The 26,322-nt window shown below is 35.3% G+C and overlaps 4 protein-coding genes and 1 long non-coding RNA gene across 7 annotated transcripts; 2 read left to right on the top strand and 3 right to left on the bottom strand.

The window, feature by feature from the left end:
• Window positions 1-4,108: 4,108 nt before the first annotated feature.
• Window positions 4,109-5,765, bottom strand: LOC124436181. Its single transcript, XM_046986131.1, has 2 exons — window positions 5,581-5,765; window positions 4,109-5,390 (listed from the first exon to the last, which is right to left on the bottom strand). The coding sequence occupies exons 1-2, from the start codon at window positions 5,694-5,696 to the stop codon at window positions 5,057-5,059; spliced, it is 450 nt and encodes a 149-aa protein (XP_046842087.1). The 5' UTR covers window positions 5,697-5,765; the 3' UTR covers window positions 4,109-5,056.
• Window positions 5,766-6,411: 646 nt separating this feature from the next.
• Window positions 6,412-7,382, bottom strand: LOC124436278. The gene is made up of 2 exons (XR_006945281.1): window positions 6,905-7,382; window positions 6,412-6,648 (listed from the first exon to the last, which is right to left on the bottom strand). It is a non-coding gene; the product is annotated as an uncharacterized LOC124436278 (long non-coding RNA).
• Window positions 7,383-9,051: 1,669 nt separating this feature from the next.
• On the top strand, window positions 9,052-16,775 carry LOC124437452. 2 transcript variants are annotated; one of them, XM_046987439.1, is made up of 5 exons: window positions 9,052-9,463; window positions 9,593-9,985; window positions 12,171-12,458; window positions 12,877-13,143; window positions 16,685-16,775. In XM_046987439.1, exons 1-5 carry the CDS (start codon window positions 9,238-9,240, stop codon window positions 16,759-16,761), a joined length of 1,251 nt encoding a protein of 416 aa, XP_046843395.1. In that variant the 5' UTR covers window positions 9,052-9,237; the 3' UTR covers window positions 16,762-16,775. The 2 variants fall into 2 exon arrangements, with proteins under 2 accessions (XP_046843395.1, XP_046843386.1); XM_046987430.1 differs by lacking the exon at window positions 16,685-16,775 and adding an exon at window positions 14,015-14,265 and having other exon boundaries at window positions 9,057-9,463.
• On the bottom strand, window positions 16,203-20,856 carry LOC124437473 (uncharacterized protein C7orf31-like). 2 transcript variants are annotated; one of them, XM_046987446.1, is made up of 7 exons: window positions 20,350-20,856; window positions 19,266-19,448; window positions 18,289-18,360; window positions 18,147-18,209; window positions 17,715-17,744; window positions 17,326-17,608; window positions 16,203-16,919 (listed from the first exon to the last, which is right to left on the bottom strand). In XM_046987446.1, the coding sequence occupies exons 1-7, from the start codon at window positions 20,484-20,486 to the stop codon at window positions 16,779-16,781; spliced, it is 909 nt and encodes a 302-aa protein (XP_046843402.1). In that variant the 5' UTR covers window positions 20,487-20,856; the 3' UTR covers window positions 16,203-16,778. The 2 variants fall into 2 exon arrangements, with proteins under 2 accessions (XP_046843402.1, XP_046843406.1); XM_046987450.1 differs by lacking the exon at window positions 18,147-18,209.
• A 4-nt stretch (window positions 20,857-20,860) lies between these two features.
• LOC124437463 (protein YIPF1-like) lies at window positions 20,861-25,674 on the top strand. Its single transcript, XM_046987445.1, has 12 exons — window positions 20,861-21,084; window positions 22,296-22,326; window positions 22,607-22,678; window positions 23,114-23,148; window positions 23,269-23,349; window positions 23,633-23,720; window positions 23,975-24,085; window positions 24,184-24,338; window positions 24,489-24,555; window positions 24,665-24,717; window positions 24,792-24,854; window positions 25,123-25,674. The coding sequence occupies exons 1-12, from the start codon at window positions 21,052-21,054 to the stop codon at window positions 25,336-25,338; spliced, it is 1,005 nt and encodes a 334-aa protein (XP_046843401.1). The 5' UTR covers window positions 20,861-21,051; the 3' UTR covers window positions 25,339-25,674.
• Window positions 25,675-26,322: the final 648 nt, after the last annotated feature.

Genomic DNA, 26,322 nt, shown 5'->3' on the forward strand with positions numbered 1-26,322 from the left:
GCATTTTGTGCGCGATTTCTTCAAAACTTAAAAAGTCATGGTGCTCATGTGCTGGACCAACTCTCTTCTTATCCAAGCCTAGTAGCCTACTCAGCTCACCACGCACAGTATTTGCAGATCACTCGAAGATCTAGGGAGGATCTAGGGATTAAGGGGAAATGGTTCCGTGTCATTTTGATTAATTTTAAGATGTTGGTACACGCGTTCAGACTGGTCGTTTAATCTTGTCATTACGATAATACGATTCGAGTCATTTGAGCCAATGATCTCGTTTGAGTGTAAAGGCCTGTTCCGTTTAAACAAATAGTTATTGCCTTCAGGCAATGCTTTAGCGGAGATTAGCCAATGAGGAGGTGGGTCAACCTATATTAGGCTGCGTTTACACGGTACCGGATAAGTTTTAATCCGGATTAAATTTGTGACGGATTCGTTCTGTTTACACGGAACCTGTACATTTCATTGAGTTCTATAATAACTGGAGCGGCTATCTTTACTGGGGCGAGGTCGCCAAAAAAATGGCGGCCAACGGACGTATTTCCGCTGAAATGATCGCTTTGCAGAAAAATAATATTCTCGACCTCCCCCTGGTGTATATAGTAAATTATAAAGAATTTTTCAAAAACCAACACGATATCGTTAGTTCCATATTCTGTGACGATATCTTTTTTGGCATTTCTTTTATAATGCCAACACTTCAATCGTTCAATTGTTGGATGTCGTAGTTTCCACAAAAAGGAACATATCGCTTCTCACAGGTGAGATAGTTGCTTAGTTTTTTAGTCCGTCAACGATTGAAAACTGAAAAGCAATTATACATGCACTTTAAAAGCCATAAAAATACATATTAAAGATCGTATTTTTTAAGACTGACTTGAACGCCAAATATACTGATGTTTTCCTGTTTTTGTTTATAAAATTCTGCATACTTTTCTAAAGTCTGCATGAAGTCGTAAATTTACCCATCTATTTGCAAAATAGTTTCCCTAAAGCAAAAAAGACCCTGCACACATTTTGCTCTGTGAGTAAGTATCAAAACGAAATGATCAGCCCCAAGAGTACCCATGATTTGGAGCAGAGCTTGTTATGTTCTATTTGCTGACAACATGCAGGGAAGACCAAGGAGTAAAGATGACTGGAAGATGTTATTGACCAGGCAGAGTCTTAAAAAATTATAATGCTGTAAAGATAATTGATTTATCGTCTGCCCTATCCAGAGTTATTTAATTTGATCATGGTCAAATTCTAGGGATGGAGACAATGGATTCACTAAGGATGCCTTGAATGCTTTGAAGTTAAAGTTCATGAACCAAAGAAAGATGGCAAGGTTGTGTGTGTTTTGATGCTTAATGAAATGTCAATTCACAAAGATATAAAATGGGAAAGCCATAAAGTCTATGTAAACATTTGTACTGAGATTGATGACTTGATGCAGATGTGAAGCATCAAACTGTATAAGCCATTGGGTTTTATATAACTTATGTTTAAATCAAGTCATATCTTTATCAAAACATTTTAGTTGAGTGTTGTATAAATGTTACTAATATCTAATGCACTACACTGAAGCATTAAAGATTCAGTGATGAAACTTTCAAAGTTACTGTACTGTATATTTCTTCATTATTTTTTGTTTCAAGAAACAGTTTGAGCTTATTTACCTAGTAAAGTACAGAATGGAGATTTATCATATGCATTATTGCTACTTTTTTAAAGAAAAGTTTTTCACTTTTCAAAGCTTTCCTACAAATTTTTTGCTTCTTATTTCTTTTCATGAGATTGATGATATATGGTTAATATAATCCAATAACTTTATAATTTCTAAAAGCTTTTAAGCTTCTAGCATAAAAGTACGCTATAGGTATTTGATTCATTTGGTTATATTGCCTTGCTATGACATATCTACTTGCACTTCATCATTCTTGTATGAACAAAACACCAGATGTGGATACTCAGAGAACAAAATGCACTACCAACTGCTTATGAAATTTATTATTTAGGTGAAAACTGTGTTAATCATTCAAATTGTGTACTTATTTGCAAATATAGGAAAAACAAAACAAAGTGAAAAAGAAGGGTAGAAGTATTAAAACTACAAATGAATTATAAACACCATTGGAAGCACAAGTGTTTTGATGATTATTTGCATTTTGCCCAATTCATGTATCAATACAACAAAATCAAAATGTGCTACAACTTTACAAGTATTTGATGCAGTTGCACTTCAGAACATCACAAAAAGGTTACTTAAAGTACTTTCTATACAATATTGTTTGTTTTGATTTACCAAACCTATGCAGACTTGAGTCTTTTGAAATTTAATATGAAACTCAATTACAGAAAATCCGTAAATATCCAGAGATTTAATATTTACTTTTAAAGAAACAAGTAAAAATCCAACAATTGTGGCGAAAAGCCATTGCCCATTGCATCATGAAAAGAAGCAAAATAGCAATGATAACAAATAAGCTAACTTCTCTCTCGTGAACCGTGGAGATGAACTATGATATACTTTTTTGTATAGACTAAAGAGTTTAATCGATCAAACAAGTTCGACGTTGGTAAAAAAACGACGCACATCTGCATTCATACATGTGTAGCCGACATATAGCTCTTTCGTCGATAGTTATAAATGCATCCTCGTAGTAGCACATAACTGACAACCACAGTTGACTCGCTGTTATGAATTTGAGGTTTTTACCTTGATTTTCATCAAAAAATTGCTTGACGAATCCCAAATACACACATACATTTTCTTCTCTCTTTCCTCAGGAGGGAGTGGGAAATTGTGAAATTTTCGGAAAAGCGATCAATTTCGGTAAATCTCAGCGGCAACGGACGAAATCCGCCATTTTTTTGGCGTCAGATATCTAAGGCCGCGCTTGAGATAGCCGCTCCAGTTATTATTGAACTCAATGGTACATTTATGAGAGAAATAAAGTTTCGAGTACCGCGCATGTGCAATGATAGCATGAAAGAAAAATGGCTACCGTTGCTAAAAGGAAAAAATCGTCCGAGTCAGAAGAAACGAATTTTACTTGGTCGGACAAGGAGATGGCTCTTCTTCTTGATGTGATTGCTGCCTATAAGGTGGATAAAGAAAATGAAGGTGTAGACTGGGAGTCTGTTAAATCGAAATACGATGAAATTCGCGAAAGATACCTCGAGCGTTATCCCATAGAAAATTCAGAAGGATTTCCACATGTAAATGATACGATATCAAGCGTTTTTACCAAAAGTCGAATAATAGCTAAAACCAAAAGAATTAAACTTTGTTTTCGAAAAGCAGTTGATTCTGGAAGACGCAGCGGAGGCGGTAGAGTTGTAGCTGTTTTATACGATGAATGTGCTAGTATTTGGTGTGGGAGCCCAGCAGTAGAAGCAATATCGAATGCTCGAGAAAGCATACCAAGCACATCCGAAACTGTCAGTGATTCCGAAGACTCTTTCTGAGTATCAAATAAATCGTGTGTTCAGCTTTGTGATGTAAGCAGTGAAACACTCGACAATTCTGCTCAACAAGAGATTTTAAATACTGATGCAATAAGTAGGGTAAGTGAAGCTAGAAGGAATCTCATCTCAAAAGTACAACAAAAGAAAAATTCAAAGTTAAATAAGAAAATACCTGCTGAGAAACAGATGATAGCCATGGCGAAGGAAGATTTAAGTCTTAAGAACAGGATTGTGGAACAAATGGAAAAAGCTGAACAGAAGCACCAAGAAAACATGACTGCGTTTGCCAAAGGAATTTCATCACTTAATGATACACTAAGTCATGGGTTTGCATTGCTTGCATCACTTCAACAGCAACCAAATCAATTTAACTTTCCAAATTTTCAACAACCATGGAGATACCAACAAGCAGCTATGTCAACTAATAACAATGGCGAGTCTAGCCATAGTAATGCCAATGATAATTTTATACCGTTTTCAAAGTCATAGAACCAGGATTTCTATTCTTTTAATAGGTATACTTCAACGTACATTTGTTAGTGTTTGGGTTGCCATTGTTTAATCTAATGTAGTACATTGCTTAAATATTGCACAAAAACTATTGTTATGAATATACTTTTTAGACAAAGTACTTATATAATTTAAACAGTTTTAAATTGCCTTTTTTTGTCATGTTTTATTCCAATAATTTTATTACTTAAAATGCAACTAATGGATTATTGTATGTACAAGAACAATTAAATCATCTTTGTACAAGTATATTATTATCAGTAAAGTCTGTTCAATAAGGTGTTTGTAGATATAATCTCTAATCAAAATACTGCACAAAAATGTCTCTTACTGCCTTTGCTGAAGCCTCACATCCTTGATTCCGTACACTTGAAGATGCAGGTTGAACTTCTCTGTCATAAGTTATTGCATTATCTACTCTTTCATTAGCTATTATCTCACCATTCATTTCACAATAATTGTGCAATACAAAACAGCTGTAAATAACATTTGGCAAATCAGCAAGGTTTATGTCCATTTCACGCTTCAGACACCCAAATCTACTCTTCAGGCATCCAAAGGCACATTCAATAATCATTCTGGCTGAACAAAGTCGATACCCAAAAAATTGTTCCCGTGCAGTCTTGCCCCCACCAGGAAATTCCTTCATCAAATAAGGGAGTAAAGGATATGCCGGATCTCCAAGAATGCAAATTCCAACAGGTTCAGTGCCTGGCAATAAGACTCTTGGCAAACTGGGAATTGAACCTTCTTTTAACATCTCATTTACTTTTGAGTTACAAAATATCCTTGAATCATGCACACTCCCCGGCCATTTGACCACAACATCTAGAAAACAATACTTGTAGTCTGCAATAGCTTGCACATTCAGTGAATATCTATGCTTCCTATTGATAAAATCACTTGCATTGTTGGCTGGTTGTTTAATGAAGATATGAGTGCCATCTACAGCACCAATACATTGTGGAAAGCCATGTTTTTCATAAAAATTTGAGACAGCTTCAAATACATCATGTTCTGTTTGAGGTAATCTGATGTACTCAGGACCTAATACGGTGGAAATTACAAAACATACTCTTCTAATAGCCAATGATACAGTTTATCTGGAAACGCCAAATGCATTTGCAACTTTTCGTAATCTTCCTTCATCAGCAAGATAGTATAAAGTCATAGCAACTTGCTTCTCAACAGATGTAGGAACACGCATATTCGTGACTTTCTTTTGAAGTGGGATTCTGATTTTGTTGCACAGTTTCATGAAATTGTCTTGTGACATCCTAAAGTTCTCTCTCCATTCATGACCTACTACAGCACCGGATAAGAAATTTTCCCACCACAGAGATGTTCTCCCAGGCCTCACCCAACATCCTTTTGCCTTTCTTTTACTTTTCTTCCCTCCAACGATGGACGACTGTGTCGGCAATGTAGCATACCTTAAAAAGAGAATTGAACGTCCTTTTGAAAATAAAGGAAGCAAACTTTTGAGTGAATAAGCCAGTAAGTTTTGTCATAATATGTGTGGATTACAATACTGCGTTATTTATTTTCTGCCGTAAATCCAAAACTTATGCTGTATTTTAGATGCAAAGAACGACATATTTCCGTTTGTCATCAAGCGTTTACCTTTGTCTTTGCCTTCGATAATTTATCAAATTTACCAACGCTAGTTCATAAACAACGTTCAACGTCGCCACAGCACCAAAAATAAATGCAAAAATGCTCATAAGAATCTGTCTCATGTTGGAAAATGCAGTATTAAAAAAATATTGACTGACCACTGACTCACTGTTTTGTCGAATACCAGTGAAAACGGTTAAAAACTTACCTGGTTAAACCGTTCACACGGTAACTGATATAGAATGGAACAGTACCGGCACAGAATTGTACCTCGATTTTTCAGGTACAAAGTTGTACCGCTTAGCCGACACAAAACTTGCACGGATCAGAGCGGATCCGTGTAAACGCAGGGCCTATCCGTCACAAATTTAATCCGGATTAAAACTTATCCGGTATCGTGTAAACGCAGCCTTACTTAGCCAAGTTTTTTTTGACGGCCGCCTGCCTACTTCAAATAATTTTGAAACTCCTAAAATGAGTTATCTCAATTCTGCATTGCTAAATTTCATCACCAAACTTTACTAAGATTGTCTGTAATCATATTGCCTATGCCTTGGAATGCCTGACTTTTGACTCATTCTTCAGCCACAATTTTTAAGAACTTGACTAATGCATTTACACAACTAGTCAACTACTTACGCAAATCGAGGAAACTGAAGCAAAAATATAGTTTGACATTGTCACTGACATGGAAACGATGTTGCAACCAATTGCTCAGAACAAACACTTCCAGCGTTCAACTTGCCAGACTGATGCATATGTTGGCGTCGGTTGGCGTGCTAAGAAACTATCTCAGGATCTTGCAGTACATGTATATAAATAATTTATATATAATTCTTTGATTTCTTTCTTTTATTAGAAATCGAAACGTGAATATATCAATAAACTACATTTATGGTCATCAAACACTTCAGAGGTTAACAAAAATGCAAACAAGACACTGTTTGTAAGATCAAGAACAGCAAACCCCAACACCATCGCAAAATTCACATTCGGTAAGTCCTGGCGGACAGGCGCTACTGTAACAAATTCCACTAACTTTGCCACCCTGACACCAACACTTTGTGCTTTCTCCTGAATAATTCAAAAATTATCACTGATATAAATCAATATGCACTCGATGGGATGCTAAAATTTCAAGCAAGAAGTTCTTGAATTCATTTTATGTATGTAAAGCATGCAGCTCAGTGCTAATATTGAAGTAGATAATTATTTTTACTTTTCGCTTTGTGATCACGCTGCAATAATGCAAACGATAATACAATTATTAGCATAGATCTACCTTCTTCCTCTTGCATGATTTTACAAAAACATACAAGTTACATCATACCTTCACCTGCAAACATGTCCGCGTTGTTTGAAAGGCGATATCGTGCATTGACGACAACAATCAGAAACACTAGAAAAAATGCTGCTTTCGGGACCGTCATGTTTACCATCAAAGTTAGAAAACACTGGATATATTTGAATTCAACAGCCAAGGATTACTAGGTGTACCGCCGTATAGCAATTTGGTTTGACTATTCTTTCCCTGTACTGTACGTGTATCTTCTTTACTGTCAGTGGCTTAATTAATTATCCAGTCACGCGGTGAAGCGGGTCCAGTTTATAACGCTTTTTAAATTCAAAATATTATAACAACAATATTCTGTTGGATATTGGATACCATTGGATACCAGTTCGATGATTTCAGAGGAGCAAGTTCCGGCCATTTGTCTTTGTTGCTGTCATGCAGTACCAATATCTTTTGGTTTTTCGAAATGTTAAACTTATGAATAAGTTGCGAAGTATTTTGAATTGAAACTATGTTTCTGATCTACCCTGGATCTGCCATCGTTGTAAAATTGTTTAGTTTAGTTGCTGAAAATAAGTGGATTTGTCACGCAGATGGTAAAAATTTTACAGCATTAATACACCGCAGACTATGGAGATTATTGCATCATTCTTCGTCTGTCATTTATATTCATTGGTTAGTGGTTTTGTGAAGGTCATTTGCCTTCGATCCACGTCCTTTGAAATGTATCTTGTTTCGCTTCTCTTTTGATTTATGTTTGTCTACCAGATACATGCGTGTAGGTTCTTTGGAATTTGGATGGTTTGATTCGTCAACCTGCACAAAATTTATACTTCCGTATTCTATGGTATTCGACTTATACTCCTTTTTCATAATTCTCTGTTGCCTCTTCATTGGCAAGCCGAACGAGAACAGGTTTGGGGAGTAAACTCTAATGTTTTTATCCATTAGGAGTCATTTCAACCAAAGCATTGCTCTAAGCATTGGTCGATTATTCGCTCTCTTTTTAGTGAGTCTTTCACTGTTTATTGAAAGTGAATGCTTTGAACCAGGGAGTGTCAATACATGTTTGTAGATGTAGATCGTCTAGGTTAATAAAGTCCTGAGAAGGACTGCATGTTGATGTTGACGTTGACTGTATGACTGATATCTCAATGTTCTTACAGCTCACTCCACTTTTCCATCGAAATTCTACATCTAGTACGGAAGTGATGCTGCTGTTGATGTTGATGACTGATGCTAATTTTAATGACTACTGCTGTTGATGTTGACATTGACTGTATGACCAATTTTTCACTGTTCTTACAGCACACTCCTCTTTGCCATTGAATTGGGAATTTATTCAGATTTTTTGCAGGCCTAATGTAGTTCTTTTTATATGCCGGAAAACTGGACTTGGCACTTGTCTGGCTGGCGATGATTTCGAACTGGGCTGTGGATCGTTTGTACATCTTTCTTTATGCACAAAAAATTTCTTAGAGACGTAGACGTAAAAAATTTGCAATGTAGCTGTCAAAGCTGGGCTAAACGTAAGACAATTTTCATTTCGACAAACATTTTTGGCAATGTTTATCAGTAAACATTAATTTCAATCTTATATCCGTATCATCGACCACAAGCGGTTTTGTAGCTACGTGTCGTATTTTTCTTTATAGGTGGCTACACTGATAAAATCAAAGCGAACAATATTTATCTTGTTAAAAATATTACAATCAACTTTGACGATATTTCCTGGCTGTCGGATTGCACGTTCAAAGGTGGCTACACAAAAGATTTTCAACTTTTTTGTTGCTGATTTCGAAAAATCGCTTTGAAAATCGCTCGTGTGGACACGGCTTAACAGAATTACCGAAAAAACAGAAATTTCTAACAAATCGCCGATTTTATGGAAGTTAGGAGGATGGGAGAATTCCCAAAGAATTCCCAGACTTACATCACTGATAAAAAAGAGCGAGTTTGTATTTGACTTTTTTAAAAAATGTTCCTATTCATCTTAGTCCTCCCCGTTCTTCTGATTGAAATTTTTTAAACCTACATGAATGCTAACCATGATTTGCGTCTATTAATTGTTGAACACATAAATGTTTTATAAACTTTTTCAGGTATCCAAAAAACTTGTTGTGAAAATTTTCAATACTGTATTCTTCATCATTCGTAAAGCTAGAACTGGAAGTAACTAAACCATACCGGTTGTCAAGTCTGGGTTTTTTAATCAAATCAAACAAAACGAAAGCTTGTATGAAATCAAATTATTTTTTATTGGCTTTACATTACAGATGCCTCTTTACCCAACAACGTTTCATCCAGTATATTTACTCACATCGAAATAGTTCAAGCCGTGCGGTCCTTGAAACATTCATGCAGTAATTATGATAGAAAATCAACAAAAGTGTAATTATTTTCAAGCAATTTCAATTACTGTGCAAGTTGGCGTAGCATTCATTATTCATTTCACGGAGACCAGCAAATTCAAGGAAGTATTTGCATTACAGAAAATCACACACACACAAAAATTTAGTTTCTGCCAAAAAATGGATGGGGTCAGTTATTGGCGTTTTTTGATGTTTTTTTGTGTGCTGTCCGCTAAAGTCGAAGGTAGCTAGCTACGTTTTAATTTAGAACATTTTTTGGTTTGTGAAATCAAAATCTAATGAAAATCTCAGCTTATTTCCTTTACTAGATTGAACTACTGGGAAATGCCATAGATGTCTTACATATTTATAGGTCTCAACACCAAAGACTCGAGATTTGTTAAATTTATATCGACGCCCGACAAAGTCACAAATGTCTTGGACGGAAGAAATGCAAAATTGGAATGGGTATTTCAATTAACCTCGAACAACTCGATAAAGATAATGCTGTTCACTTACGATAGACCAGAGGCCACGAAAAAATGGATTGCCCGGAAAACGTTTCCACAGCGTGGCACCATAACACATCGCGAAGAATTCTCCTCATACAAAAGCACGATTTCAATTGATCAAAATGGCAATGGACATGCCTCCATTTTAGTCCCAGAAGTAAAATCACCTCTCCTGTATGACAGTTATGGATTAAAGTTCGAGTCGTCTGTAATTGAAACGGCGGTGGAAGATTCTGTTGGTATACGCATTGTGGGTGAGTGCTAATCATTCGTAAAAGAAATCTTTATGTCCTGTGCAAAAACACACGAAATAATGAAAGCATATGTAAATCTAGCTAAATCATAATGCAGATTAATTACGGTAAAATTTTCAGTCTTTCCTAAACTGTTTGTATACAGTTTGTCTCATAAAGTTTATTTCTTCTCGTAATATAGTCATACACCATATATGCAGTGTGATGCGCATATGTGCTCTTTTTAAATGCGTGTGCATTTCAATGTTCGCCAGCAGTAAGCTTCCGTAAAAAAAATGAACGTTTGTGGTGTTGCTGACAGTCTAAAAAAATTAGCTCTACAATGTACTTTGCAAACGTCAGCGCCATGCTGAGTCACATAAATTACACTCATATATTATGAAAAACTGTTTGGCACTGTTGACTTTAACGAATCAGAGCTTAAACACGGTTCTTTTTACGGAACATTTTTTACATGTTGTTAGTTAATCGAAAAACAAACATGAGGTCATGAAGAAGAATTTTCAACAATATAGGCAACTACAAAAAGTTCCAAAGCTGCTCAATGTATGTCTATAATTAAAGTTTACAGCTGCTTGCAGTACGGATTTTGAAGTTGACACTAGATGCATGCATGTATTCTAGCAACTGAAAACACTTGTGTTGAGAGAGTTTGCTTGAAATTTTTTGAAATGGTCGTACTTGAGTTTTCATGTTATTCTATTTGATATGAATCAGTACTGTGACCAACATATGATCTCTATCATGGCTATTCTTCTCCTTATATCTGTGGTTAACGACATAATTTTGATAACAAACAACTAACAACAATATATTTGCAAATCGGTAGTGGTGTAAAAGATTGCTCGAACGCCACAGTTCAATCAGTGCGTCATGAACAAATAACATTTTAAAATATTGGACATTTTTGACACCTTAGATGCTGCATGTCAATGACTGCGAACAATGAATTTATGAGAACAGGAGCCCACACCATATGTCTGCCATAAATATTTGCAAAAACGTTTGCTTCGTTGTATGTATGAGATAGCTAGGATAAAAACCGCACTGCAAATAGAAAATTCAACACAGTTTAGATAGCTTAGTGATAATACCAAAAAGTAAATAAAGATGTACGATTATACTGAGGACAGTCTAGTTTGAGTTTTCATTCGCAATTCATAATAAATGTTTAGTGAATATAACTAATTACTTTTGTATGATTTATCCTTTAATTTCTATTGAATTATAAATAAATTTTGACCAGAATTTTACTCAAACCCAAACAGCAATATATTTCGCAGTGGGTCGCATTTCATTGCATAATTAAATGAGTCGTAAAACCCTACGGAAAACATTAATTATTTTATCTTAACCGACTAGTATAATGTATTGGCTTATTTTTACGATCTTCCAAACAAACGTTTCTTATAACTTATCACTAATGTGTTCGCCAAAATCATAATGATTCATGCCTTCAAAATTATACTTCAAACATATGCCGAATTTATTTATGATGTCTGTGGGGTTGAAATTGTTATTGGTATTTTTTTTACTTTATTACTTCGCATAGCAATGTCCAAAACGATCATCACATCAGTGTATTCTCACTCTTACCCCGTAAATATGAATTCGTAAAGAACATATACACTGTTTATCAAGTTTGTCGTACATGTAAACATCGAAAATGTTATAGCGGCAGAAATATTTCTAGTTTTTGATCTCTTAATATACAACAATACCACACTTTCCTCGACACTTTCTGGGTGGAGGAAAATAGAAAACATAAAATAAAAGGAGGTTATTTTTGTCGTTTACCTGATAATATTTTAGGTGGATAAGCGACGTTCCTCCACACGACAATCTATATCTTTTTTCCAGAGTGGTAAAAATATTTAAAATTAAATCTTCTTCTTGGTAAGATTTCCGGTGCTTTCACCTTCTTCAAAAAGACATCTTGTCACTCACATTAGCTGTGTGAATCGTGCAGTCTAGCTCTCTATGCACGTGCTTATAGTTGAAATACTCGACTATCTTGCTCAAAAACTTCAAGGGAAACGGGTAGTAGCAGTGTACGCTAGTGTATGGAAGTGTTTATTTTGTTCATTTAATGCATGGAAGTGTTTTTTGAAACATTGTGAAAAAATATTTTCAGTGCATGTCGAAAATTGTCAACCAATTTATCTCTTCCCCTGTTCTGCTCTAGATATGGTTGCTGGTCGCGACAGTAAGCAGCCTCAGATCATTACAAGGTGGTATGGTCAACAAGTTAACTTGAAGTGTGACGTTCATCATGACAAGAAAGTCGTGCCAACTTTCCAATGGTATAAACGGCTGCCGAGAACGCACGAGAAAGAAAAATATCTTGGTGAAACGGTTTGGAACACGCTAACTCTCATTATAGTAAATGACACATGTTTTGGCGCATATTTTTGTAAGGCTATATCGAATATGCGAGAGGTGGTTGAGCTGAAATTCCAAATTCATAAATTAGGTAGGTTTTCACTTTTTTGCTTCGTTTTTATGTGATCCGCTCCAACGACTGCATCATTGAAAAACGTTTGAATGAAAAAAATATCACTAGACTACATTTATATCCATCTATATGTGAAAACTGAAAACTCATAAGGGTGCATAAAGGTAAGGTCAATCTAATCGAAACCAAAGCCATTGCATGGTAAATAATGCAACTTTGTTTTAGGACAAAATAGAAAGGAACTTTATTTTCATAAAGTATCAAGTGTTCTATTGAGAAACATTGGTGTACAATTTTTAAATTGACTTAGGCAAGTTATTTCTCAAAATCATTGCGTAGAAAAGTAAATCAAACCGATTGAAATATTAAGTCGAACTTAATTCTGCATAGTTAGAAAGATGGCATACTATATAATGTCCGCATGTATTATGTGCAGGTTACCCTGGTTCCCCAAGCAAGGTCATATTCAAACGCTATTCTGACAAAGGAAAGCATGTATTACACTGGGAGAAGCCATTGAACAGCAACAAAAATTGGGTGAAAGAGTACGCTGTGGAAAAGTTGGACGGAAAAAAAGGCATATGGATCGAAAAACACAGAACAAAACGGTTTCTTGTCACCGTTAACGATGTTCAAGCGGGAAAATATCGGGTTTGTTCGGTGAACGAGGCTGGCTATAACTGCTCAACGCCTGTGTCATTACGTAAGTTTTCATGATTGCACCTCCACTCCACGATACCCTCTTATCATCATATTATTTTTTACTTATTTTTTACTAAAATAGTCATAATACTTAATTATATTCATAACACTGACATCAAATATGCATCAATAATTTATTTCTAGTCGACTTAAATAGCTAACTATTTATTATATAAAAGCGTCACTTCCGGTAAAATGGCACACTTTGATTGCCTCAGAAAGATTTTTGCCGGTCTACTGCTTTCGCGTAGTGGACCGGCGGTGAAGTACGCGTAACCGTACGAACGAATATAAACAAACTTTGTGAAGTATTGTAAACCGGGGAAAAAACGAAAAAAAATCATGTGCAAAAGTGAATCGAAGAAAGAGAACTCGGAAAGTGAGTTTTTTTATTGAGAAATATCAGACTCTGTTTTTTCAATAAACCTCTCCCTACGGTCCGATATTTTTCCGTGAAGACCTTACTCTCGGTTGATAAGGGTTTATAGATTTCCCAGTAGAAGTATGCCTTCAACTGATCAAGCTTTTGTTTTGAAAACAAATAAACGCTAGCGAAAGCAAGACTTCCCATCAAGTTCACTTTGGCCGAGGTTTTCTTCGCGTCTTAACATGCATAAATGGGAATGGCCTGGGAAATCTTCCAATACCTTATTCTAAATACCATTCCTTGTCAGTCCAGATCAGTTTTTCGGTCTTCATTTTACTACGCGACATAACATGAATTTCAACTTACAAACGCATGTCGATCGGTAAACATTACTTTTTGCTAGTAACTTCTAGCAAATAAGGTATTTTGGATTAAAAATTATGTGCTGGTGACTCACAAATATTTTATGAGATTTGCTAATTATTGTTTTGCATCATTCATGTAGCAATGCAACAAATACCAGAGGGAAAGTCAAGTTGTTTCTTGCCAGATTTCTGTACCATATTTATGACTATCGTGGCATGTACTGTCATGCAATACGAATAAAAACTTGTAGAAAATGCAATACGAATAAAAACTTTTAAATCATTGTAACTAGATTTTTTCACTCTTTCGAGAAAAAAAACCAATTTGCTTTGAATATGAACGATAATGTTTCAAGAATAAATTACAACACTTAAATTAACTGTAATATTATATAATTAGGTCAGTTTTCTTTGATGTTTCCGGGCTGTATCCAAGCATACATCTGGATACAACTCGCTACTGTAGGGCTCGACCACAGTATAGGATATATACAGTAGGTGCACTTAGCTGTGCAACTGGATGCTGTATTTTTTGTGAGATTGCTGGATGCCGTTAGCCATTTCATATTTTCATTATTCCTACTGGTCAAAAAAGCAATTGACTGGCTGCCACAATAGTAATCGCATGCATAATAAGAAATGCGTTGCACAAAAAAGTTCAATGGAGTGACTCTACTGTGTATACATCAAATATATATCACTCTTTAAACCTGTACCATTTTATATTCATGTTTCACTCACGTATTAAATACAATCATATTCCTGAGTTCCACAACAAAATATATTTTACATAATCCACCTGCTTTTCAGGGTTCTTCTACTTAGGGGCTGTTCACATGAGCCAGGTAACAGCGGGATTCAGCGAGGTGTGAAATGATTTTGAGATATTGAAAGGAGTAAAAACTTTAAGCGCAAAACTTACAACCTTTTCTTAACCGTCATTCTAGTTGTAATTTTCAAATCAGGCTAAATTATTTGTTTTCATTTTAAAGGTTTTGTGAATTTGCAAAGTCCGAGCATAGAGAAATTGCTCAAATAGGTTTTTTGTTGAGAAGCATTTATTCTTTTTCATTTGCCGAAATGATTTAACGCTTCGCTGAATCCCGACTACCAGGCTCATGTGAAGAGCCCCTTACTGCTTCCAATGTCTACTGACTGAACCTCGGATTACTGTGCTCTTGACCATTCTTTCCCAGTGGAAACACCATACATAGTATTTAACGACCCTCAAGCAACTTTCAACCTTAGACTTCGTCTTCATCATCCACGGTGAATTGTTTAGCTTTCTTCAAATTTGAATCGACATCTCGTGTTGTAGCGCTTCATCGTGCACAGAAATGTTTAAAGTGTACGTTTCCAAAAAAATTCAAACCTGTCTGACTATTATTTCTCGGATATATCAACACAAGCGCATGGAAGCAAAGCTGGCATAAAAAAGTCGTGAAAAAGATGTGAATTTTAAATAAAGCCGAATGCCAAACACCTTTGGGATTCACCTCACTCTTTTTACGCATACACGCACTGATGGCCACTTCTTGATTGTTTATTTTAAAATAAAAAGTATAAAACAAATGCGCTGATTGGTCCAGAGCCACGTTTGCATTAGCCTGTGCAAAAGAGATCTGGGACCGGTTGCACGAAGGCCGAATAGCGCTATCCACTGAATAGCAAATTTTTTTGAAAGTTCAAAAAATCTCTTATGAAGGGAAGTTATATGATTTTACTGTGCAATCAGTGAAATAAAAAATTGTTTCGAAGATTACAAAATTTCTTTTTCTCAAGAAAAATATAAACACCATTTCTATAAGTTTGAAAATTTTTGCTATCCAATGGATAACGCCATCCTGGCTTTATGCAACCGTCCCCAGAGCTCAACCAATCAAATCAATCAATCAAAGAGACTTTGCAAATCGATCATGAAGACATTTTAGAAGAAAATTAAAACGTTCCTTTTAGGTTTTCCTGTTTTGCAATAAGGTTATTTTATAAAAGAAATAAAACATGTTTTTCGTGTTTGGATAGGCTTATGCAAACTTTAGCGGGCGTTTGCGACAAATTTTTAGGTCCATCCTTCGACTTTTGGTCTTGTGCCTGTACTGATCATCAGCACTCGAGTTCTCCCGAAGTTCTTCTCGGTTTGCATAAGCCTGTGCAAACACAGCAAACATATGTTATTACTTAATGCATGCACGTTTTCGCCCTTTATAAATATAATTAATTTTGTTACACACAAATTTCTACACAATCTGGTTATGGTGACTGCAGAAGAAAGGAATGCAGCTGAAAAACACAAAGTTTCTCTGATGAAAACAAGTCGGTCGCACGATATAAGTTATGGAGTTGTTACCAAAATATCTAATATATCAATAAAATTGAATTACTAGATTTAGTTGTTTGAACGATAGTTAGCTTAAGCGGTCGATAGGTCAATGACTTCACAACTGGAATAGCAAAACAAGAATACAAGTCTTCTAAAATGAAGAAATCTAAACATGCAAAGCGAACAAAGCTTGAAACAAATTTTATAAAATGAAAACAATATAACGCGTGCGGTGATTGGTTTATAGCTGTGCAAACCGATCTGAATTAAATCAATCAAAGAGAATTTGCAAATCAATTATGAACATACATGTCAGAAGAAAACTTAATACATTTGCTTTAAAGTTATCTGTTTCGCATTATTACTATTTTACAGCAAAAATAAACGATGTTTTCCGTGTTTGCACTGATCAGCTCTCGAACTCTTCTGAAGGTCTCCTCGGTTTGCAAAATCCAATGAAACTCACTAACATCTTCTATTTCTTAAATAGCTAATACAAGAAAAACTCATTTTCGCTTTGACGCCGTTTTGGAAAGCAGACCGCAAAAAACCCCAAATAAGTCCTAGCAAATAAGACCGACAGATCAAGGGGTACTAGTGCAATGGGCCAGCCATCTTGGTTGTTTCTTCTTCTGGATATTCAAGTCCAATCTTGGAATCATCGTTGGATATTGCCTATTGAACTCTGTCATGATTTCATGTCGCGAAAAATACGGGCTGTCAACCTGCATGATAAAGATTCGTGACAATATTCAAAAAGTAACGTTTCAGAAATGGTAAAAATTTCTTGTCTCTGTACTTTATCCATTTAGTAAATCAAAAAAATTGCTTGTAGTTTGGACTATTCCCCCAATTACCCAGTAGAATAAAATAATCAATATATGCTCTGAGGCGGATCCAGAGTACGTCAAAATAAATTACTGCAGCACATTTTGGCGTATATTTACATTTCTAAACACCTTAGAGGCTTATCTATTGGTAAAATTATATTCTTTAGAAATTAAAAACCAATAGTGTTTTTCAGAATGTAATTTGAATTTAAAATTGAGGATCTTTAATTTATTTTGTAGACAATTTTAAACGAGGAAAGAAGAAAAATGGCAGCTACGTATGTCGAAGCGACAGTTTTACCTTTAAACATCCAGTTTTGCTTTGACAAACTGCACGAGGTTTCAAATGAGATACAGACATTCTGGGAGTATAGATCTCACGACGGGCAGAATTTCCCATGATCTTTTTCACAACGAACGTGTCATTTTTTGAAGAAACGTAGCTCCTCATTGGTTGAGGATCTTCCTCGTGACTTAGAGGGTCTACCACATCAGATGCGTCCGACTTCGGAAAGATTTCATGCCGACACATGTGGGAGCTCAATGGATGTTCTTGGGGAAACTCGATTTTTATTTGTTTTTCACTGAAAAATGTTGACCCTGCATTCATGTGATGTATTTGATAAGTTATTCGTGCTTAAAATATGACTATGAAAAAGATACGTATCACACATAATAAATTCAACTTACTGCAGCTGAGTTGTGGAAGGTCGAGGAATTCTGAAATGCACATAACAAATATTTTAATGTTCAATAATCACATGCAAGAAGCCGAGAACTTCAGAAAATATAATACAAAACAAATTCCAAAAGTATTTATTTCGCTCTCGTGATGCTCAAAATAAAAACGACAAAGGAAGAATGGTATTGTTATGAACTTTCAAGTTCAATCCAGAAGAATGAAGCGAATCATATATAGTTTAATGCAATCACATACAGAATGCATCTTTTCATAGAAAAAACTCTTTATATAGGTGTATGGAGAAGAGTCTCTGGGGTGGGTGGGCGGTGGGGCAGTAAACATTTTCCTCATCTCACAATGGTAGACGAGACTTCGTGACTTTAAATTAGCATAATTAGCTAATTTTGTTTTGCGCTAATAACGAGGAAACATTTTCTGACTTTTCAATCTTTTTCTTGTAGGTGGGGCTGTCCCTTGCTCTCCATTTCATTGCAACTGTAGCTCTTAAAAAGGATTTGATGACTGTCATTGTTTTGGTCAACAGCTTTTGCTTCGACGGAGATAACCGATGTAGCTACTTACAATTCATCGTTACTTCTCAGATCACTTTTCTTTAATGATGTAAGTTCGTAACATTGATGAAAAGGATGGCCTCTAGGAATAAATTTATTTTGTAATTACAATTAATAAAACTTTAAATTGCCGACGGGTTTAGTGTATTTACGATATGAGTCCAAAGGTTTATTAGATTGAACAGACAAAAATGCTTGACTTTCCTGCGCATTACCGCATTTATATGGCTCCTTGAAATGAGTCTCACCCTCTCAAGAGCTTTAATCTCATACTTTACTATTTTCCACAGCTTTGTAATAAATCAGTAGCAAACAGTTTTGATAGAAAAAGTGGCTATGTTAGCTTGTTGTGAGAGAAGTACAACGTAAACATTTAATGAGTATATTCTATTAAGTATATATGCATGCATGTCACTGAGGATATTAATGAAAGCAAATTTAAATGATACGCCGGAATCGTACTCGCTGAATTTTATTTCGAATATGAAAATATCCATACTAAGTATCTTTATTCCTACTGAACTCGTAAAAGACGTAAAAGACCACTCAAGACCTAAAAGATCAGAGTTTCGTTTTGCTTTTTCTTCATATCATGCGAAAATAGGATTTTAATTCACGAAATTTCTATTCTTTGCTTTCAAGTAATCTTTAAAAATTTCTCTACAAACTTTTGTTGAAGAAGCCATGGTGTGACGCTGTTGATATCATCGTCATTGGTGTGATGTCGTAACGTGATAAAGCACTGTTCATCACACGTTATGACGTAATAGCGTGCAAGAGAAAAAGTTGTACTACACGTTATGACGTAATTTTTTTTTGCGATCGATTTTATTCAACAACAAATTTGTTAACCAATCATGTCTGTGAACACTTCTAAGCTAATGGTAAATGTTGAATACACTAAAATAAAGCGAACCAAGATCAATGAGAGCCTCCATGTCCAGAAAATACAACGAAAATTTTGTAAAGCGTATTGTATTAGCTCACCTTGGATAGGGAAACAGACCACTACCAAAATGCCGATGTGTTCTTTGGAGGACAAGTGGGGGCTCGCCTTTTGGTCTATGATTGGTCGGCAAATATACCGGTCCGTCTCCGGCATAACTTCGTGATCGTCCCCATGGCGTTTTTACGCGCTCTTCGCAATGATTATCTTCTAAAGTATCTATTCTATAAACACAATCAACGAAAAGGAATATAATGAAAGTATATCAAAAACTGTACAAACTGAACGGTTAGAGTGAATTTGGACAAAACCCAACTTGTCTTTATCTACTTTTTCTTGCAATGTTCACACGTGCAATCGTTTCAAACGTTTTAATGGAGAAGGAAAGGAAGATAAAAATGAATTATTTCTATATTTCCGAAACAGTTCATCTTCACGCACCACCGTCTAAGATGTGACCAATTCAGATCTTTTTACTGTGTAGAGTTGTGAGAGATTATATCCTATACTTCATACTGTTTATATGCATTTGTATATACCCTCCCTCCCCTATATATGGTGCAGCAATATCTTCAACATTTCCATATTATTGCAGTCTTTGCAGACTTGAAAATTCAAAACACCATTCATTTATCAGAAACACCAAACACGCAAGAGATTATGTTCATGTAAATTAGAAGCAAATGAAGACACACCAGCTTTGAAATGACTAGAAAATCCTTATACACTCATCTAGTGTATATGTTTTTTGAGGCAGTGTAGCTTAAAAACGAATTCACTGCCCCAAACCTCGCCAAGGCTACGAATTCTGCTTGAACAAAAAAGAACACAACATATATATCACCAGCCAAACGCCTAAACCAATTGCTTTTTGTTTGTCAGTTTGCTTTTCATCTCATTTTGAGAATAATTTAGTTATATTTAACTAAATTGTTAAACTAAATTATAAAAAACAGTTTGTTAAAATTTGAAAGTTGGTGCAAAAGTAGCTGTAAACTAAACTGTTGACATTTGAAAGTTGTACAACTTGTCAACTTAGCCTGCGACATGAAATGAAAGTCTGCTCTGAAAGGATCATGACGGTGTTAGTCAGATTCATTCGTAACGATTTTGACTCTCACTTACTTTGACGGCGAAATTGTTCGGTTGCTTTGAAAAATTTCATCTCCTTGAAATATATTCGAATGGAAAGTTCGCGAAGATGGATCCATGCAAACATTCTCTTTGTAGAGTGTTTGTTGATATGGTGTCAAAAATTCCATTTCCAGCAGTATGAAAAAAACTGGGATAAGATAAAATAGCTACCACGCGTCGAGCTTATTGTCGGATAATATCATTGATGATTAAAGGATTACAGCGCTTAGTAAGTGATAAGAATTTTAATTCCCAAATATTACGGCGAAACAGCAATGAAATTGGTTACTTTCGTCCAGCTATGTCTCGATTTCGAACAGCTCTAAGATTTGCGTGTTGACAGAAATACTTGCGTTACCCAACAAACAATAATTACCAACGTTACCAGTTACTAAGTAAGATGATATTTATTACCAAGTAGAGTATTGTTTATATTAATAACTACTGAACCGGTTAAAATAATTTATCATGCCCCTTACCCCTGGCCACTGGCCTATGTTATGTTTTGTGGGTTGTAGTTTGGTTGAAATATTCGTATTAAATGGGCTCGTTCAATAGAACAGACGACCGACTTTTCTTCCTACGATAAGTAGATATTTTTCTTCAACTGCGACGGCATTAATTAATTGTAGTTGTAGTTGTACATAATTTTTACATGAAGTAAGGTCTTGCCTCTTAGAAAAACAATTAAAAATGGCGGATGAAACCAAACTTGTGACGGTGAAGGTACGTAGCCAACGTATGCCGTTTTTTGTTCATTTCATTTTACATTATTTTAAAATACTTTTCATTGGTATCCGCGTATTGATATTATTTCTTCTGAAATTTGTTAAAATGCGAGTAAAATCGACATAATCTCATTATGTATAACGTGGAGTGGAGTACTCCCAGTCCGAGTCTTTGTTCTTGACGACGTGGCGGAGTTGGGGCCAGTGTATTTTAGCATCAATTCAGGTTTTTCTAGTGGCTATAATAGTACTCAAAACATTATTGGACAGCAATAATGACCATTCATATAAATAATCAGATAAATGCTCATTCATATAAAATGCGCTATTTTTACATTTTGATAATAGAAAAAGTTTTCAAACAATGCATTGACATAATAAAGCGATAAATGTTCTATGGTTTTCTATAGTTACACGTCATCAATATTATGTATTTCATTAACACTTTCCCTCTATCTCTCTCATAGTAACCACACATCTTTTATGTTTTGTGACTGACACTGTTTTACAATCCAGAACATGTTTTAAATATTGTTGTCATTTTATACATAGCTGTATTAGCTGCATTAACATCACCTGAAAACAAGTGGTAAATTCCTAGGCCCGTTCATCTTTCTTTTTAGATTCATTTTTATCAGAGCACATTTCAAGTATTTATCTTTTTTTTGGCATCAAATAATTTTCCAAAGAATAGCAGTTGTCATCATGAGCAGTGCCTTATTCAATTTGTTGGTCAAAACTGTTTTTTCTTGTCATCATTTGATTTTCTTATTTTACTTCTTTCTCATTTTAATTTCCAGTTGTCTGAACTTGTGTAGGTTTAATTATGATGAGTAGAGATAAATTAGGTAATCTGAGTTTGCTGACTAGACTATATAAGAATCGATTATATCTGAGCCAGGGATATTGGGTGACAAACGTGATTTGAATAAGAATTCATGACACAATGATGCACTTTCTGCAGTTAAAAAAGATAAATTGTCCTTGAAGATGCACAATTTTTACTTTTATGCCTGTTTTCTTGCCCTCTTTGAATTTAAAGATTCTGATGAACAGAAAAAACTATTTGAATATAGTTAGGTTTTAAATAACTAGCTCTACGAAACACTTTCATACGTACATCATCCATCAACTTATTTGCACAGATGTGATTTAATGATGCTCCCCAATTTGAATTGCTGTAATGTCTTAGAGCATTTTTCCTTTTAGATTGATGATGACATAGATCCTGAAAACTTTGGTATTAATATGTATTTCATTTTTCTTTGAACATTTCATTGTAATATATCTTCTAAATGTTTACAAATGTTGTCCATCATGCCTCCCATGCAAAGACCTTAGTGTGCAAAATTACATATTATTACATGAGTAAAGACCTTAATATGCAAAATATGGAGTCACCCCTTGGTTGCCATTGCCTCTTTTAGGCTTTGATTAATAATGTTTACCTCTCTTGCCTCCCATGGTTACCCAACTTCACAACACACATAAAGTAAAAGCTTCAACTTTTCACTTCTAAGATTATCGAGAAAAAAGTGACGACGAAAAAAATGTCGATGTATCTGGATTAATCAGTGACGACGACTTCCAAGGTATAAAATTACGACGAGAAATTAAACATTTCAATTGGTCCAGAGCAAAGATATAAAAGAAATCGTTAAGAATGATGTCAATTGATAATCGGCTGTGCTTTTATATACAGAAATATGTAGAAACAAATAGTGCAAGTATTTAGAGTTTTGACTGATATAGAATTTACCATTGAATGAGAGCAATGAAACTTTGAAGAATATTTAGTGTCAATACTTATAGTATTCGCGACTGTTTTTACACGAAAAACTTTCTTCAACACTTAATAACTACTGCAATGACCTGCATTACTGACCAAACTGTTATGATAATTTTGTGTGTTGATGTTGGCGAATTTACTAATGTTTTTTCGTTAATAAAAAAGTAATTTACTTAATTTCACACAGTTTTAACTGATCGTGATTATTAGCTACAAAACCAATTTGTACGTTATTCAGGTGATCCAGACGATGACGATAGCGACACAGCCGAGGTAATTGTTGCCTTTACTGTACTCACAAAGCTTCATCCGAATCGTACGCCAATCAAATAGCCTAGATTCAATTGAGTTCATGACTTCTGATGTTTTCCTTACTGTTGCTCCTCACCGTAGCTTTTGTCGGGAAAAAAGAAGACGCCGCCATTTTGGACGTTTGAATACTACCAAACATTTTTCGACATTGATACTTCGCAGGTAGCTAATCATTATTTATAAGTAGTTTTTTTTTGTTTTGTGCGCTGCAGAATTACCGTTAAGTGCTGCTGAAAATGCACAACTTTTTCAGTACAAAAGCAGAATTTTTAAAGAAATTTCAATGGCAGCTTTATGGGCAAAAATGATTGACTTAAATAGAAACTACCTTAAATTGAGAGAAACGACGACCAGTCGCTATCGGCCGAGTGGCTTAGGCAATGAAATGAAAGTCAACAACTGCAACTTTGTTTCATCAATAACTCCCTTAAAATTTCATCGTTAGGTTTTAAAACGAATCCTGGGCTCGATGGTGCCCGTGAAAAAGAGAAATTTTCTCACCACGCAAATACGTTCAAATCCGGATCTTTATGGTAAGTTAATCTTGTTCTTCTGTTAAACTGTGTTTCTTATCAGGAGAAATAATACAATCTGTAAGCATATTCGAGTATTTTGCTTCTTCAACCGCATTTGGCATATAAGTGTATTATCAATAGTCAAATCAAGCGGGTCTTCAATCTTCTCTCAACTTAATATTTCATTTTGGCTGCATCAACTTTTGACATTTTAGCATTGCAAGGCAGAAAAATCTTTTGTTTTCGCATCGGTATATTTTTTCCCGTCATAGGACCATTTTGGATATGTGTCACGTTAGTCGTGACCATAGCAATAACCGGAAACCTTGCAAGCTATCTCGTCCATGTTGGCGAACACAAATGGTCGTACAATTTCCACAAAAGTAAGCTTCGTATATAAACTGTAGGACAGCAATATTTTGCATTGATATCAATTTGCGTCGCTTGCTTGATTGCTTACGTTGCTTTTGTTATTTTTTAGTAACTTTGGCTGCTGTTGCCGTCTTTGGCTATGCATGGCTTGTGCCCATTTTTGTTTGGGCTGTTTTGACTTGGCGAGGAAACACAGCAGCCTACTCGTTTCTCGAAATAATATGCGTCTATGGTTATTCTTTGTCTATTTTTGTACCCATTTCGGTGAGTGTATAAATATGTACACAGCTCACCCTGTACAACAATGCAGGTATAAAACTCTCCTAATGGCAAGTTTCTATGGAATTTGACTGGCTTTCAAAACTACGAGACAGGGGCAACAGTATAGAACGATTAAAAAAATTTTCTCTCTAGATTTTATGGGTGATTCCTTTGGAATTGGTTCGATGGATTTTGGTGGTGGTTGGTCTTTGTCTATCAGGTAAAATAACGATACTAGAGGTTGTGTAGTGCACATATTTAGATTCACTTCATGATTTACGACATACGCTTTCAAATCATTTACTGAATGTGGGAGAATTACATTTCAGGCGCCGTTCTCGTTTTGACATTTTGGTCAGCTGTCAGGGATGACGACAAAAAGGTGAAAAGTTACGTTGAATGAGCTTGTGCGTTGCATGAAAAACCGAATTTATTGGGGATTTTTTTTCATTCTAGGTCGCATTCATTATATTGTTGATCATATTTCTTCTTCACGCCAGTCTCGCTGTTGGATTCAAGGTTTGAAAACGTAAAAATGTTGTACAACATTAGAAAACAGGCTGCATTCTCCCATATTTTTTTGCAGCGGTACTATAAAATTCATTCTACACGATACACCATAAGAATGCTATCATTTTCATTTGCATTAGACATTGTGATTTTCTTCTATTAAAAATTGAACTGGTCACTTTTGGTGAATATCTATGTTTAGGCATTCAATTATTGACAAAAAAATACTTAGTAAACATGGAATCGTTCCTAATGCTTGTGTTGTTATTTATTTCAGCTGTACTTTTTTCACTCACCTCCCAGCATTCCAAAAACAAGCAACCAAAAGTCCACGGCAAAACCATTTATGAGTCATACTGTTGCAAAATCATCTATTCTTACCGATGTTACAAAGCGCCCTCGCAAAGACATAAATAAAAAACGAAATGCACCACCAAGACCCAGAGTGACATCGACACCGTTACGGAATCACGCGCATACATTGAAACCCTGAAATATTTAAATATGTCAATTGTCAATACAGGCAAAACTATTGGTCATACTGGTTTGTTGTTTTGTCAGCATTGTACATGGGAAACATTCATAAATACATGTTACATGTTTTCGACATTTGTTGTAAACTCATTCGCAGAGTACAAAGAAAAGTACCTATAGTGATAGAAAGTACTTTTTTTGACATTACTTGAAATCCAACACGACTTGCGTTTAAGGATACCGTCTTCATGTAGGTATAGTTGAAAGCAGATTAATGTTAACAATGTCATGTTTCATGATCTCAATATGTACTCGAATTGTATTTTGAATTAATAAAATTCAATCAATATAGGAACATTGATATGGGCATGGTATTGGTATGATCGCCGCATTTGTCTTTGACTTCTGGATTTCAGAAATAATAAAATAGAGACTTTGTCGTGGTGGCAAATCTGAAAATAGTTCTAAATATCGCAAATACCATAGTGAATGTTAAAAGTAATATAATAAGTTGATAGTTCTTAAAAGAACTGTTTTAAGTAAAGAGCACTAACCCGATAGTTCTAAATTAAATGACACGATGCATTTCGGCAGACTACTCCTCAGGTGTCAACGTCTGCTAAATGAAAATTTACAATCTACCGATATTTATAATACCAAGAAAGAGTGTACGTCTCCTCCAAAAGAGGAGATGACGCTCAAAACAGGGATAAATGAAAAACATAATCCTTTTGTCGGTAGAGGACGGGATGGGTTAACTTAATTAAAACAGCTTCCATGACGCGTAACTGAAAGAATGAACGGCATTTTTTAATGATTCTAAAATTGTGGTTCTGAATAAGAATCAGCACAATATATCTTCAGAGAAATATCTTTTTCAATGAGTTGAGATCACCCTCAATGAACTCCTCTGATGACAGTCTAAGCGTACGCTTTATTAAGTTCGCTGTACTTCAAGAGGTTCAGAAGAGGAGGTTCCTGTGGTACAAACGTTACGTTGACG

Source organism: Xenia sp. Carnegie-2017, unplaced genomic scaffold (genome assembly GCF_021976095.1).
Source record: "Xenia sp. Carnegie-2017 unplaced genomic scaffold, XeniaSp_v1 HiC_scaffold_1, whole genome shotgun sequence".
Classification (NCBI taxonomy): Eukaryota; Metazoa; Cnidaria; class Anthozoa; order Malacalcyonacea; family Xeniidae; genus Xenia; species Xenia sp. Carnegie-2017.